General features: G+C 54.3%; 1 protein-coding gene across 1 annotated transcript; it reads right to left on the bottom strand.

Annotated features, from left to right (window-relative positions):
* Positions 1–471: 471 nt before the first annotated feature.
* Positions 472–13,577, bottom strand: THNSL2 (threonine synthase like 2; the record flags this gene model as incomplete). Its single annotated transcript, XM_080711433.1, has 8 exons — positions 472–697; positions 1,365–1,516; positions 3,983–4,108; positions 4,206–4,354; positions 7,938–8,168; positions 10,612–10,764; positions 11,857–12,051; positions 13,355–13,577. The coding sequence occupies 8 exons, from the start codon at positions 13,575–13,577 to the stop codon at positions 472–474; spliced, it is 1,455 nt and encodes a 484-aa protein (XP_080567559.1).
* Positions 13,578–15,595: the final 2,018 nt, after the last annotated feature.

Raw genomic sequence — 15,595 nt, 5'->3', positions numbered from 1 at the left:
GACAAGCGTGCGCCACCACATCTGGCTGCCCTTTTTATTTCAAAGCAGCATCCTGCTCAATTTCTGAGGCTGGCTTTGAACCTGTGATCCTCCTATCTCAGCCTCCCAAATCCTGGGATTACAAACTTGAACCACTAAGCCCCGCCTGACACTTTAATTTTAATGAGTTCCACCGATTCCAGACATTTTAACAGGCTAGAAGCCTCTAGTGGGCAGAGCCAAGCCCTTGAGAGGTGAGGTAAACTCACCCTCAGGAAGCGCCTGGCCTGTCTTAACCAATGAGTGCCCCACCTTCAAAGGTTTGGGGTCTCAAGACCCCAGAGGCGAGGTCGACCCTATGCCCTGGGCTCTGCTTTTGGGGGGCCCTTAAACCTGCACAGGGTTCATGAGGCTGCCTTGTGGGGGCTGGGGAGGCATCGGGGTGGAGGCGGGGACGGGGTACAGCGTCCTCAGCTGGCTGTGACCCACTGGCTATTCCGGGCTGCTCAGGGCCCGGTGCCTCCACTGGCGGCTCAGGTCCTCGATGGTGTCCCGAAGCATCAGAGTCCAGTCGTCGCCTCTCCGCATCGGGGTGCAGCGCGTCTCCTTGCCCTCCAGGGCTAGAATGTCCTCGGGAGTCTCGGGGGTCAGCCCGGCGGCCAGGACAGCTTCTGGGAACTTGGCTGCGGAAGCCGGGGCCAGGCAGCACCGGGGCACGCTGTCAGTGACAAGAAGACAGAGGCAGAAGGAGAAGGGGAGGCAGGGGCGGGCAAGAAGAGCGACAGATGGTTGGCACCTGAAATTCACCTCTGCAGCCTGCCCACCATCACCTGCCCCGCCCCTGCTGCCCCTGGGGCGGGTATCTCAGCCTCCCAGCCCACAGGAGTCTTAGGGCCCACTTTCAAACGACCCCTCGTTATGCCTGTTAGGGTTTAGGTAGAGAAGTCCCCTGAAAAGCTCATGTACTGATGTTCACAGGTGATATAATGAAGTCCTGAGGGTTCCAATCTCATTAGTGGATAAGCCCACTGTAATGACCTTGCTGGGTGGTAACCTAGGCAGGGGGATGTGGCCTCGGGGACTGCACTTGTGTCCCTCCAGGCCCTCGCTTGAGAGCAGAGCCCTCCCTCTTTTGCTTCCTCCTGCCAGGCCCTGAGCCCCAAAGGCGTAACCAGACCCGACAAGGACTGAACCCTGAAATCCCCAGGACCGTGAGCAAGTGACAGTGGTTCCTCTGAGCTATGTGGTCAGAGTTCGGAGTCACAGTAGTGAGACTGAAGACAGTGCCCTCTGCAGCCATTTGTCCACAGTGCAGTCCCTCCCTCCTGGGGAGAGAGGACCTTCAAAGTCAAGGGGCCCCAGGACTCCAGCCACCACGCTCGTACCCAGGCTGCTGGCTGTCTGCCTGCTGGTAATGGTAGCTGACGGCCACCGCCGAGTGCGGGCACAGCAAGTACTGGTTCTCCTCCCAGCAGCGGCCCATGGTCCGGGTGATGGTCTCGTCTGACACCGACGCCGAAGTCATGGCTTCTGAAAGCTGAAGGGCCGCCGGGTTGGGGGTGGGGGTCAGGGCAGGGGAAGCAAAGGAAGAGGAAACCCACCCCATGCCGCACAGGACTGAGGGCCTTGCCAAGGTGCTGAAGCTGGCCTCTAACCTACGATCCTTCTGTGTCGGCCTCCCAAGTACTGGGGTTACAGGCAGGCGCCATTGTGCCCCGCTCTCAGACTTTTATGGCTATCTCCACATGAGAGTTCAGAGAAAGCAGTGAATATCCATTCCTCCATATCCCCCCCCTCACTCACACACACACACACACACACACACACACACACACACACACACACAGTACTGGGGTAGAACCCAGGGGCATTCTACGTCTGAGCTATACCCCCAGCTCTACTATTTTTATTTTTTATTTCGAAACGGTCTCACTGAGTTGCAAAGGCCCTCATTAAATAGTAGCTGAGGAGCCGGGCGTGGTGGCGCACGCTTGTCATCCCCGCGCTTGGGAGGCTGAGACAGGAGGATCGCGCAGGTTCGAAGCCAGCCTCAGCTACTTAGGCTCTCAGTAACTTAGTGAGACCCTGTTTCAAAATAAAAATACAAAATAGGTCTGGGAGTATAGCCCGGAGGTAGAAAGCCCTTGGGTTCCACCCCCAGTACCATGAAAAAAAAAAAACAAACAAAAAAAAAAACCCAGTAGTAGCTGAGGCTGTCTGTGAACCACGATCCTCCTGTCTCAGCCTCCTAAATACTGGGATTATAAGCGTGCGCCACCACGCCCGGCTCTCTTTATTCTTTCTTACTGGGCTTGGGCTTTGAACTACCTCTCAAACTACACCTCCAACCTTTTTTTTTGTTTTTGTTTTTGTAAAACAGGAGCTCACCAAGTTGCTGAGTGAGGGTCTTTCTACATTGCTGAGGCTGGCCTCAATCTGCAACCCTCCTGTCTCGGCCTTCCGAATATCAGGATTACAGGTGTGCGCCACTGCACCTGATCTGACCAGACATCCTCTATTTATACAGAAAATAGGTCACCCTCGCTAAGTTGCATTCAAAGTGACCCTTTTCAACTCAATTCCTTAAAGTCAATAAAATTTATTTCCTAAAAAAATTTCTTCTTCTTTAAGAAAAACATAGGGAAAGAAAGAGGGACAGAGAGCCGGGCGCGGTGGCGCACGCTTGTAATCCCCGCGCTTGGGAGGCAGAGACAGGAGGATCGCGCAGGTTCGAAGCCAGCCGTGCGCGCTGGCTTAGGAGACCCTGTTTCTAAATAAAAATATAAAAATAGGTCTGGGAGTGTAGCCCAGAGGTAGAAGGGCTTCCAGGAACCCCAGTACCACCAAAAAAAAAAAAAAAAAAAAAAAAGAAAGAGGGACAGAGAAAAGATTTGGGGGACGCAATGTTCAGGGCTCAGACACAGGGCAGTTACTGCGATTACTGCAAAGTGATACTATAAGAACTAAACAAGCCGGGCGCGATGGCACACGCTTGTCATCCAGTAAGTGGGAGGCTGAGACAGGAGGATGCATGTTAACAGCCAGCCTCAGCTCCCCAGTGAGGCCCTCCGCAACTTAGTGAGGCCCTGTTTCCAAAAATAAAGAATAGCCGAGTGTGGTGGCGCACGCTTGTCATCCCAGCATTCAGCAAACAGACCGGAGGATCGCAGTTCACGGACAGCCTCAGCTCCTTAGTGAGGCCCTCCGCAACTTAGTGAGACCCTGTTTCAAAAGTAAAGAATAAAAAATAGGGCCGAGGGTGTAGCTCAGAGGTCGAATGTCCCTGGGTTCCATCCCCAGACCCTCAAAAATAAATAAATAAATAAATAAAAGAATAAATAAAGAATAGGCTGGGTGTGGTGGCGCAGGCCTGTAATCCAGCATTTGGGAGATTGAGACAGGAGGATCACAGTTCACGACAGCCCCAGCTACTTAATGAGGTCCTTTGCAACTCAGTGAGACCCTGTTTCAAAATAAAGAATAGAATATAGGCCCAGGGGTGTCACTTGGAGGTAGAATGCCCCAGTACCACACACACAATAAAAAAGAATAAAAAACAGGGCCGAGAGCTTGGTGATGGCACATGTATATAATCCCAGTACTTGGGAGGCGGAGACAGGAGGACCACAAGTTCACGGCCAGCCTCAGCTACTTAGTGAGGGCCTCTAAAACTTAGTGAGATCCTGTTTCAAAAAATAAAGAATAACCCGGGTGTGGTGGCGCACGCTTGTAATCCCAGCATTTGGGAGGCTGAGATGGAGGATCAAGGTTCAAAGACAGCCTCAGCTGTCTTCTTAGTGAGGTCCTTTGCAACTCAGTGAGAACCTGTTTCAAAATAAAGAATTTTAAAAAATAGGGCTGGGGGTGTAGCTCGGAGGTAGAATGCCCCTGGGTTCCATCCCCAGACCCACAAAAGAAAAAAAATACCCAAGTGTCCCCTTCCCTCGCCTGGACGTGCAAGGCCCGCGGTGGCCGTGTGGCCGCGGCCCGGGTGCTGGCTGACCTTGCGGTGCACTTCCGTGGACAGATGCAGACGTTGGGTCCTTTCAAACTGCTCCATAATGGCTCTCGTGGCCTGGCTGTCACAGCCGGAGACCAGCCAGAAGACCCTCTCCATGTTGTAGGGCACCTGGGGGGAGGCAGGGTCCCGGCCACGTGGACTCAGCCCCGGTCCAGCCTCCAACCCCAGCGGCCCGGCCGGGTCGGCTCGTGTGCCCACTGCCCACCTGTATGTCCATGGCTGAGGCCAAGGTTGACTTGACGGCCTCACACAGAGAGAAGTCTCCCCGCTGGACAGTCCTGTGGATGATGTCGTTGTGATTCACTGCGGCCACCAGGCGGATGGGCAGGCCCATCTTCTGAGCAATGCACCCCGCTGGGGCAAGACACAAGGAGAATGGCGGGTTTTTAGAAACAGAATTTTTTTTTTTTTTTTTTTTTTTTTGCAGTGCTGAGGATTGACCAAGGGGCATTCTATCTCCGAGCAACATTCCCGGCCCTATTTTTTTATTCTTTTTAGTTTAAAACAGAGTCTCACTAAATTGCAGAAAGCCTCACTAAGTTACTGAGGCTGGCCGCAAACCATGATCCTCCTGTCTCAGCCTCCCAAATGCTGGCATAATTTGCTCCACCATGACTTGCTAGATAAAAAATGTTGTCTTTTTTGTTTTGATTTTGTTTTTGCAGTACTAGGGATGGAACCCAGAGGCATTCTACCTCCAGATTACACCCCCAGACCTATTTTATAATTTATTTGGAAACAGGGTCTCACTAAGTTGCTGAGAGCCTCACTAAGTAGTTGAGGCTGGCTTCGAACCTGTGCGATCCTCCTGTCTCAGCCTCCCAAGTGCTGGGATTACAAGCGTGAGTCACCACGCCCGGCTCAAAAATGTTTTTTAAAATTGCATCTGGTCAGGTGTGGTGGCACACATCTGTAATCCCAGTATTTGGGAGGCTGATAAAGGAGGATCAAAGATTCGTGGCCAGCCTCCACAACTTAGCGAGGCCCTCAGTAGCTTAGTGAGAACTTGTTTCAAAATAAAATAGGGCAGCCAAGCCTAGTGGTATATGCCTGTAATCCCAGTACTTAGGAGGTTCGAGAACAGCCTCAGCACGTAGTGAGATTCTCAGCAACCTAGTGAAACCCTGTTTCAAAATATAAAAAAGTAAGAGCCAGGCATGGTGGCACACACTTATAATCCCAGTACTTGGGAGGCTGAGACAGGAGGATCACAGGTTCCAAGCCAGCCTCGACACTAAGTGAGCCCTTGTTTCCAAATAAGAAATAAAATTGGGCTGGAGGTGTAGCTTGGAGGTAGAATGTCTCTGGGTTCAATCCCCAGGACCAAAAATAAAATAAATTAGGGCTGGGGGTGTAGCTCACAGGTAAGATGTCCTCAGGTTCAATCCTCAGTACCAAAAAAGAAATCGCATCTGTACTGAGCACATATGGATTTTCTTTCATCACTTCCTAATCTGCACACTATAACAAGTATTTAAACAGCATGTCTAGCCGGGCATGGTGGCACACGCTTGTAATCCCCGCGCTTGGGAGGCAGAGACAGGAGGATCGCGCAGGTTCGAAGCCAGACGCTTGCTCTGGCTTAAGAGACCCTGTTTCTAAGTAAAAATATAAAAATAGGTCTGGGAGTGTAGCCCGGAGGTAGAAGGGCTTCCAGGAACCCCAGTACCACCAAAAAAAAAAAAAAAAAAAAAAAAAAAAAAAAAAAAAACAGCATGTCTATGCTGTGTCAGATACTAGAAATCACCTAGAGATTATTTAAACAATACCGATAGCCAGATGTGGTGGCGCACACTTGTCATCCCAGCATTCGGGAAGCTGAGACAGGAGGATCGCGGTTTGCAGACAGCCTCAGCGACTTAGTGAGGCCCTCTGCAACTCAGTGAGAACCTGGGAATAAAAAATATAAATATAAAGAATAAAAAAAAGGGCTGGGGCTGTAGCTCAGAGGTAGAATGCCCCTGGATTCCATTCCCAGTACCGCAAAATACATACATATACATACATACGTATGTACATACATACATACGTACATACATACATACATACTACAGGAACCCAGGCATGGTAAAATGGGCCTGTAATCCCAGTATCTGGGAGGCCGAGAGAGGAGGGTTGCAGGTTCAAAGACAGCCTAAGCAAGCGTCGATACTTGTCAACCTAGTGAGACCCTATTTCAAATAAAAAATAAAATAGGGCCGGGGGGTGGCTCAGAGGTAGTATGCCCCTGGGTTCAATCTCCAGTACCATAAAAAGTAAATAAATAAGCCGGGCGTGGTGGCGCACGCTTGTAATCCCCGTGCTTGGGAGGCTGAGACAGGAGGATCGCACGGGTTTGAAGCCAGCCTCAGCTACTTAGTGAGGCTCTCAGCAACTTAGTGAGACCCTGTTTCTAATAAAAGATAAATGGGTCTGGGAGTATAGCCTGGAGGTAGAAAGCCCCTAGGTTCCACCCCCAGTACCACCAAAAAAAAAAAGTAAATAAAGAAAAAAGAAAAAGGGTTGGGGATGTAGCTCAGAGGTGCAATGCCCTTGGGTTCAATCTTTAGTACCAAAAATAAATAAATAAGGAAGGAAGGAAGGAGGCGGATGAGGGAGGGAGGGGGTGAGCCTGGTGTATACCAAGTGTGTATGTGGTAAGTGAAATTACTTTTTTTTTTTGAGGTACTGAGAATGGAACCCAGGGACATTCTACCTCCGAGCTACACCCCCAGCCCTATTTTTTATTCTTTATTTTGAAACAGGGTCTCACTGAGTTACACAGGGCCTCACTGAGTAGCTGAGGCTGTCCGCGAACCCCGATCCTCCTGTCTCAGCCTCCCTTACGCTGTGCGCCACATGCCTGGCTGTTAATACTCTTTGAGCACATGATTTGATCCAGCTGTTCGGCACTTTGGCCTTCAAAGTTCTCGTGCCTAGAGGACCTCCCTTGCTCTTCCCGAGGCCCTGAGCGATGTGATAAGCCACCCAATCTCCTTTAGATAGAGAGAGGATCCGGCCGAGAGTCCTTGGCATCCAGCCAGCCAAGAGCCAGAATCCCAAGTCCAGAGCGCTCCGCTCCCAGGGAACCTGGGTGGTGTGGCAGAGCGGAATTCGCGGTGCCACGGAGCCTCTGGCCCTCGAGCGGACAGCTGGCCGGCGGGGAGGGTAAAGTCTGCTTGTGGGAGAGGGCACCGCAGCTGGAGAGGTGGCTGACCCTTGTCCCGTACCCGCCACTCTGCCCCACAGGAGAGTGCTTGAGGGCAGGCTGCTGGAACCCAGGGAACTGGCCAGCAGCCCTGGACAGCCTCCGCGTCCCCCAGGAAGGCCAGGAAGTCTTCTGAGACAGCCTCTGTGCGGCTTCCTAGCACTAGGATTTGGTCAGGCGCAGTGGAGCATGCCTGTAATGCCAGTACTTGGGAGGCTGAGACAAGAGGACTGCAGGTTCAAGGCCAGACTCAGCCTATTAGCCGGGCGTGGTGGCGCACGCTTGTAATCCCCGCACTTGGGAGGCAGAGACAGGAGGATCGCGCAGGTTCGAAGCCAGCCGCACTGGCGTTAGAGACCCTGTTTCAAAAATATAAAATAGGTCTGGGAGTGTAGCCTGGAGATAGAAGGGCTTCCAGGAACCCCAGTACCACTAAAAAAAAAAAAAAAAAAAAATTACATATATATATAAAAGCAAGCCGGGCATGGTGGGGGACACCTGTAATCCCAGTACTTGGGAGGCTGAGATAGGAGGATAGCAGGTTTGAGGGCAGCCTCAACAGGAGTGAGACGCTCATCAACCTAGCAAGACCCTGTGTCAAAACAAAAATAAAAAAGGGCCGGGGGTGTTGCTTAAAGGTAGAATGCCCCTGGGTGCGATCTTCCCTGCGTTTCTAGCCAAGTGGCAGCTGGCCAGACTAGGGCTGCGGGTGTTCACACCAAAGCCCGTTTGCACCCCGGGGTCACTCACCTGCAAGGTTACCAGCCGCCCCGGTCGGCACAACCACCTCCACGGCCGGGAGGGGCTGCGTGGCCAAGGGGGGCGCGCACTGGAAGTAAGCCAGGAAGAAGTGGGCCGTCTGCACCAGGACCCGGGACCAGTTGATGGAGTTCAGGCTCACGAGCCCGTGCGTCTGGCTGAACTCGGCGTCCGCGAACACGGCCTTGATGGGTTCGTCCAGCTGGTCACTGTTACCCTCCACTGCCGGGGGGAGGCCGGACGGCGCTCAGGGGCAGGAGGAAGCCCGGGGCCCGCCTGCCTCCACGCCCCGCCCAGCCCGCCCGGCCCGGCCTCCCGGGATCTCCTCTCGGCCTCCGTTTCTTTCCTTTCTGGGCTTTGGCCCCAAGCTCCTCGCCATACAGACCAAGTCTTGCCTTCTCGTGCTGCAGAAAATATAGCCTGAACCATTACAGTATTTTTAGTATCACAGGCAGTAAGATAGAAAAGGTGGCCCACATCTGTCTTGGGAGACCGAGACAGGAGGATTGCAGGTTCGAGGACAGTCTCCGTAACTTAGCGAGACCCTGTTTCAGAATAAAAATTAATCCCGGCGTGATGGCACACGCTTGTAATCCCAGCACTTGGGAGGCTGAGACAGGAGGATTGTGGTTTGAGGACAGCCTCAGCTACTTAGCGAGGCCCTCTGCAACTTAGTGAGACCCTGTTTCAAAATAAAGAATAAAAAATAGGGCTGGGGGTGTAGCTTGGAGGTAAAATGCTCCTGGGTTCCATCCCCAGTACCGCAAAATAAATAAATAAATAAATGTAAAAATTAAACCAGGTGTGATGTTGCATGCTTGAAATCCCAGTACTTAGGGAGGCCAAGACAGGAGGATCGCAGTTCACGGCCAACCTCAATTACTTAGTGAGGCCTTCCACAACTTAGTGAGAACTTTTTTCAAAATAAAGACTAAAAGCCGGGCGTGGTGTCGCACACTTGTAATCCCAGCGCTTGGGAGGCTGAGACAGGAGGATCACACAGGTTTGAAGCCAGCCTCAGCAGCTTAGTGAGGCTCTCAGCAACTTAGTGAGACCCTGTTTCCAAATAAAATATAAAATAGGTCTGAGAGTATAGCCCGGAGGTAAAAAAAAAAAAAAAAAAGCCCTGAGTTCCACCCCCAGTACCAAACACACACACACACACACACACACACACACACACACACACACACAGACTGGGGAAAAAAAATAGGGATGAAGGTGTAGCTCTGAGGTAGAATGCCCCTGGGTTCAATCCCTAGTACCAAAATAAACAAATGCATTTTAAACAGCCAGGCCAACAGCCATATCCTTTGCTGACCCAGCGCGTGAATGATTAAACCAGGCCAGGTCCAGAGGCCGCGGCGTGCCAGGCCTCGCCTGGGATCCCTGCCACCCATGCTCCTGCCCCTGTTTCAGGGCACCCTGGGTCGCACCACGTGAGAGGTGGAGTAACTGTTCCTCTCTGCCCGCGTGGTACGCACGCCTGTGATGCCAGTACTCGGGAGGCTGGGACAGGGGGATGGAAGGTTTGCGGCCAGCCTCAGCTACTTAGTGAAAGCCTATTTCAAAATAAAAAATAAATAAATGAAGAGGGCTGGAGGTGTAGCTCACAGGTGGAATGCTCCTGGGTTTAATCCCCCAAATCAGTTCGTCAAGAGCTCAGCCGGGCGTGGTGGCGCACGCTCGGAAGCCCAGCATTTGGGAGACTGAGACAGGAGGATCCCGGCTGGCAGGCAGCCTCAGCTACTTAGTGAGGCCCTTTTCAGCTCAGTGAGACCCTATTTCAAAAATAAAGAATAAAAAATAGGGCTGGGTGTAGCGTGGAGGTAGAATGCCCCTGGGTTCCATCCCCAGTACTGGGGGGGAAAAAAGAAAGAAAAAAAAAAAGAAAGAAAAGCTACTGGTTTCGCGATGTGGCTTCATTCTGTGACTATCCATAGCTAGCCGGGCGTCAGAGAGCAGATTCCTACTTTTTTTTTTTTTTTCTTTGGTGGTACTGGGGTTCCTGGAAGCCCTTCTACGTCCGGGCTACACTCCCAGACCTATTTTTATATTTTAATTTGGAAAGAGGGTCTTTTAAGCCAGCGAGGCTGGCTCCGAACCAGCGCGATCCTCCTGTCTCCGCCTCCCAAGCGCGGGATGACAGCGTGCCCACCGCGCCCGGCTCAGTTTCCTTCTTTGAATACGTAGATCCACTAACCGCACTCACGGCACAGTTGTTTCTACACTATAAAGGACCATGACTTTATATATTTATTTATTGGTACTGGGGACTGAAGCCAGGAGCATTCAACGTCCAAACTGCAGCCCAGCATAACCTCTCTCTTTTTTTTTTAATTTTGAAACCTCTCTTTTTTTTTAAATTTTGAAACAGAGTCTTGCCAAGAGGGATACTGAACCCGCAGTCCTCCTGCTTCCGCCTCCCAAACCCTGGGACTGCAGCCCTGCCCATCACGCCGGGCTGGTGGGGATGGCTTCACCCAGCACTTCCTAGGCCACGCCTGGCTTATGCATCTATCACCCCCAACTGTTTAGGGGGCCGGGAGCCGCCAGAGCTTAGCCAGGGCATCCGACCTCAAAGCAGGACTGAGGAAGGAGGGAGGGAAGAGGGGAGGGACAGGCAGGGCGCGCGGGCCTGTCCCCGCCTCCGCCTCGCACCCACCGCCAAACACGCGGACGTTGTCCCCGAGCACCGTGGTCATCTGCAGCTCCTGGATCCGCGAGCAGTGGCCTTTGGGCAGCAGGACGATGATGTCCACATTCTTTGCCCCTTGGACGCTCTCGATGGCGGCGCTTCCGGTGTCCCCAGAAGTCCCTGGATGGGAACAGGAGACCCATCCCCGTTAGAACAAGGGGGAGCCGGGCGTGGTGGCGCACGCTTGTCATCCCCACGCTTGGGAGGCTGAGACAGGAGGATCGCGCAGGTTCGAAGCCAGCCTTGCTGGTTTAAGAGATCCTGTTTCCAAATAAAATATAAAATAGGTCTGGGAGTGTAGCCCAGAGGTAAAAGGGTTCTATCCCCAGTACCACCAAAAAAAAAAAATAAATAAATAAATAAATAAATAAATAGGACTGAGGATGTAGCTCAGAGGTAGAATACCTCTGCATTCAATGCCCAGTACCACAAACACATTATAAATCCATAAATAAGTAAATAAATAAATAAATTCTGTCAGGCAATGCTGGTACACAACTGTAATCCCAGTACTTGGGAGGCTGAGATAGAAGGATCGCAGGTTCAAGGCCAGCCTCAGCAACTTAGTGAGGCTCTGTTTCCAAGTTAAAAATATATATATAGCCAGGCATGGTGGCACACACTTGTAATCCCAGCATTTGGGAGGCTGAGACAAGAGGATCACAGGTTTGCGGCCAGCCTCAGCTATTTAGTGAGGCCCTCCGCAACTTAGTGAGACCCTGTTTCCAAAAATAAAGAATAGCCGGGCCTGGTGGCGCATGTTTGTAATCCCCACGCTTGGTAGGTGGAGACAGGAGGATCGCGCAGGTTCGAAGCCAGTCGCGCTGGCTTAAGAGACCCTGTTTCCAAAATTAAAGTACAAAAGAAAAATAGGTCTGGGAGTATAGCCCGAAGGTAGAAGTGTTTCCAGGAACCTCAGTACCACCAAAATAAATAATAAAAAAAAAAATAGGGCAGGGGGTGTAGCTCAGAGGTTGAATGTCCCTGGATTCCATCCCCAGACCCGCTAAAATATATATATAAATATGAGCCGGGGGTGTAACTCAGAGGTAAAATGTTCCTGGGTTCCATCCCCAGAACCACAAAATAACTAAATATTCTCAGGGGGAGCCCTGGCCTCTCCCAGAACAGCAAAGGGTCCCTGGCGCTAGGGCTGCAGACCCGGGAGAGTCTCAAGGGGGGAAGGGCCCCCACTCCCACCGCCTCACGCACCCACGACCACGGTGACATGCTTTGCCCTCTTCTCCAGAAAGTACTGCAGGAACTGCGCCGAGCAGCTCAGGGACAGGTCCTTGAAGGCGCGCGTGGCCCCGTGCCACAGTTCCAGCACGGTCAGCCCGCCTCGCAGCCGGCACGGACGGACCACGTCTCTGTGGCGGAATCTGCTGAAGGCGCGGTCGATCAGACCTGTGAGGGCGAGGGCCGGTGAGGGCCTGGCCACCAGCACCCTCTCCCCGTCCAACACTCAGGTCACCAGGTAACGAGACCGGGAAAGACGGGCGCATACTTGTCATCCCAGTACGAAGCTGAGACAGGAGCCCCAGCTATTAGTGAGACCCTGTCTCAAAATAAAGAATAAAAAAATACACCAGGCGTGGTGGCGTATCTTGTAATCACAATATTCGGGAGGCTGAGACAGGAGGATCGCAGTTTGCAGACAGCCTTGGCTACTTAGTGACATCCTTTGCAACTCAGTGAGACCCTATTTCAAAATAAAGAATAAAAAATAGGGCTGGGGTGGGCAGCTGAGATGGGAGGATCCCAGTTCCAGGGCAGCCTCGGCTACTTAGTGAAGCCCTCTGTAACTCAGTGAGATCCTGTTTCAAAATTAAAAATTGGGCTGGGCGGTGCCGGGGCCAACGAGGCTGGGATCGGAGCCTGCCGCGAGGCAAGGCCACTACTGAGGCCTCCGAGGCCAGGACTGGAGCCTGCCGAGGGGTTAGGCCGGTGCCGGGGCCAACGAGGCCAGGATCGGAGCCAGCCATGAGGCAAGGCCGGTGCTGGGGCCTCCGAGGCCAGGATAGGAGCCTGCCAAGGGGTTAGGCAGGTGCCAGGGTCAGCAAGGCCAGGATCGGAGCCAGCCGTGAGGCAAGGCCGGTGCTGGAGCCAGCGAGGTTGGGATCAGAGTCCTCTGGGGGGCCGGGCCTCTACTGGGGCCATCAAGAGTAGAATCGGAACTTGCTATGCGGCATGCACAGAGAAATAGCACAGAAAGTAAAAACCAGATGCTTCCCCTAACTAGCAAAATCTAGGAGGAAAGGGGTGACAGGAGGAGGTCGAGTTGCAGAAAGGGCCCGATAGAGAAGCAATTAAGGTGACCAATCAGAGGGGAGGGGATGGGGAAGGATGGAGCCTCTTTAAAACTCAGGAGGTACGTAAACAAATGTGTCAAAGTTAATCACCAATCAAGCATGGGATGGAGGGAGGGGGAGGGAATGGGATGGGGGCTGGATGAGGGCTGATTGGATGATGTGTGCTTGTGTATCCTCTCATGTCTTGTATTCCAATGTGATGTACGACTACAATGCACCAATAAAAAATTAAAAAACGATCAGGCTGGGGGTGTAGCTCGGGGGGTGGGGGTAGAACGCCCCTGGGTTTCATCCCCAGTACCTTAAAAACAAAACAAAACACAATATATTAAGTTTGGGAAATGCAGCCAGAGGCTCTAGCAGTGCTTGCCGGGTTTCTTTGTAACTCCGGGGCTCACCGTTCAAGTCATCTCTTGGAATGAGCTCGGGGCCGATAAAGAGGGCGCACAGCTCCTTCACCAGCCCGCGGTAGGGGAGCGCGCTCCAGCGACGCAGGGTCTCCAGGTCCAGCTTCGGGATCTCCTCCGGCACGTAGAGGCCCCCGTCGGGCGCGTAGCCAGAGAAGAGGGCCCCCTCAAAGTCCACCCGCGGGGCGGTCCCCCGGGTACTGACGTACCACATCATCCCGACACACCCGTGATCCCAGTCCCTGGGAGGCTGAGACAGGAGGATCACAGGTTTGAGGTCAGCCTCAGCAACGTCATGAGACACCCAGCAACCTAGTGAGACCCTGTCACAAAAGAAAAAATTTAAAAAATAAAGAGGATGGTCTGCGGTTTAACTCAGAGGTAGCACGGCCCCTGGGTTTAATCTTTAATATCTATCCCTCCCCACCCCCTAAAAAAATTAAAATTACACGGCTGGCGTCCCCCCCGGGTCAATGAAATTCAGCTCTCTTGGGGACGGTCCTAGGTGAGCCTGTGTGTGTCCAAGCCGGGAAGAGTGAGGCCGAGCCCCGCTCGCCTGGGACTGGCTTCGTTGATTTTTACTTTCTGGTCTTGGAAATGGAACCCAGGGGCTGTTGTTCTACAGCCCCGAGCTATGCTCCCGGCCCTTTGTATTTGGAAACAGGGACTTGCTAAGTCGCTCAGGACCTGGCTAACTGGCCGCAGCCTCCAACCGAGATCCTCCCGTCTCAGCCTCCCAAGTACTAGGGTTACAGCCTGCGGGTTCAGAGGTGAATGTGCGGGCTGCGGCGCAGCGGGTGCTTGGGGGCTAGAGCAGGGGGGTCTCGGGTTGGAGGTAACTTAGCCCTTGAGAACCCATCGGCCGGAGCGCTTCCCTGCAGGGCCGCCTGGGGTGGGGACCTCTGGGGCCAACCGCCCGAACGATTTCCCCCTGCGACTCCCCGGGACCCTAACCCGGGGCAGGGAAAGCCCGGACCTCCCGCGGGGCTGGGGGCCTCTTCCCGGGAAGGCCAGGCCCGGGGTGGAGGCCGGGGGGAGGCCGGGGGGAGGCCGGGGGGAGGCCGGGTGGAGGCCGGGGGGGGGAGGCCGGGGGGAGGCCGGGGGGGGGAGGCCGGGGGGAGACCGGGGTGGAGGCCGGGGTGGAGGCCGGGGGGAGGCCGGGGGGAGGCCGGGTGGAGGCCGGGGTGGAGGCCGGGTGGAGGCCGGGGGGAGGCCGGGTGGAGGCCGGGGTGGAGGCCCCAGCCCGGCCGGTCGCGGGAATTGGGGCTCGGCTCCCAGCTCTGGGCGGGGTCCGGGGTCCCGCGGGATCCTGCGCCCGGGCAGCTGCAGCCCCGGCCGGGCGGAGGCCAGCGCGGCGGCTCGGGCAGGGCGCGGGCGCGGTTACCGGCGGGCGCGGGGCTCCGGTCCGGGTTCGCGGCTCGGGTCCCAGCGCACGGCTGCAGCCGAGGGTCTCTACCCCGAAGCCGGAGGAGGAGGAGGAGGAGGAGGGAAGGGGGAGGAGAGATGGGGGAGGAGGGAAGGGGGAGGAGGAAGGAGGAGGGAAAAGAGAAGGGGGAGGAGGGAAGGGGAGGAGGGGAGGGGGAGGGGGAGGGGAGGAGAGGGAGGGGAAGGCCCCGGGCGCCGCGGGGCCGGAGGCGGATGGCGAGCCTCCGTCCTCCCACCCGGTGGACGCACCCGAAGCCGGAGGATCTGTATTTTTAAGCGAGAAGCCAGAGGGCAGGACGGGCGGAGGGCAGGCCTGGGCCTCGGCCTGCTGGGAGCGCTGGGCCCGCTCTGCGTCCTCCAGCCCGGCTGGAGTCTGCCGATGGGCGGCTCAGCTCAGAAAACTCATTATGGGAAAAGTTTTATTCTTTCTTTCTTTCTTTCTTTCTTTCTCTATTTATTTGTTTTTTGCAGTCCTGGGGATGGAACCCAGGGGCACTCTACCTCCGAGATACACCCCAGCCCTCTTTTTTATCCTTTATTTTGAAGCAGGGTCCCGCTGAGTTGCAGAGGGCCTCGCTAAGTAGCCGAGGCTGGCCGCGAACCGCGGTCCCCCTGTTTCAGCCTCCCGAGTGCTGGGATTCCGGGTGTGCGCCCCCACGCCGGCTAAGGAAAACACTTTCGGTTAGGCATAGATCCAGCCCACAGCAGAGCCCCCTTCTGCTCTTAGTTTCCTTTTTCATTCTTAGCTGGGCGCGGCGGCTCAGGCTTGCCGGCCCAGCACCTGGGAGGGAGAGGGACGGGCCGACG

This window comes from Muscardinus avellanarius, assembly GCF_963383645.1.
Source record: "Muscardinus avellanarius genome assembly, chromosome: 15".
In the NCBI taxonomy this organism is placed as follows: Eukaryota; Metazoa; Chordata; class Mammalia; order Rodentia; family Gliridae; genus Muscardinus; species Muscardinus avellanarius.
This window is presented reverse-complemented; position numbering and strand designations above follow the sequence as displayed.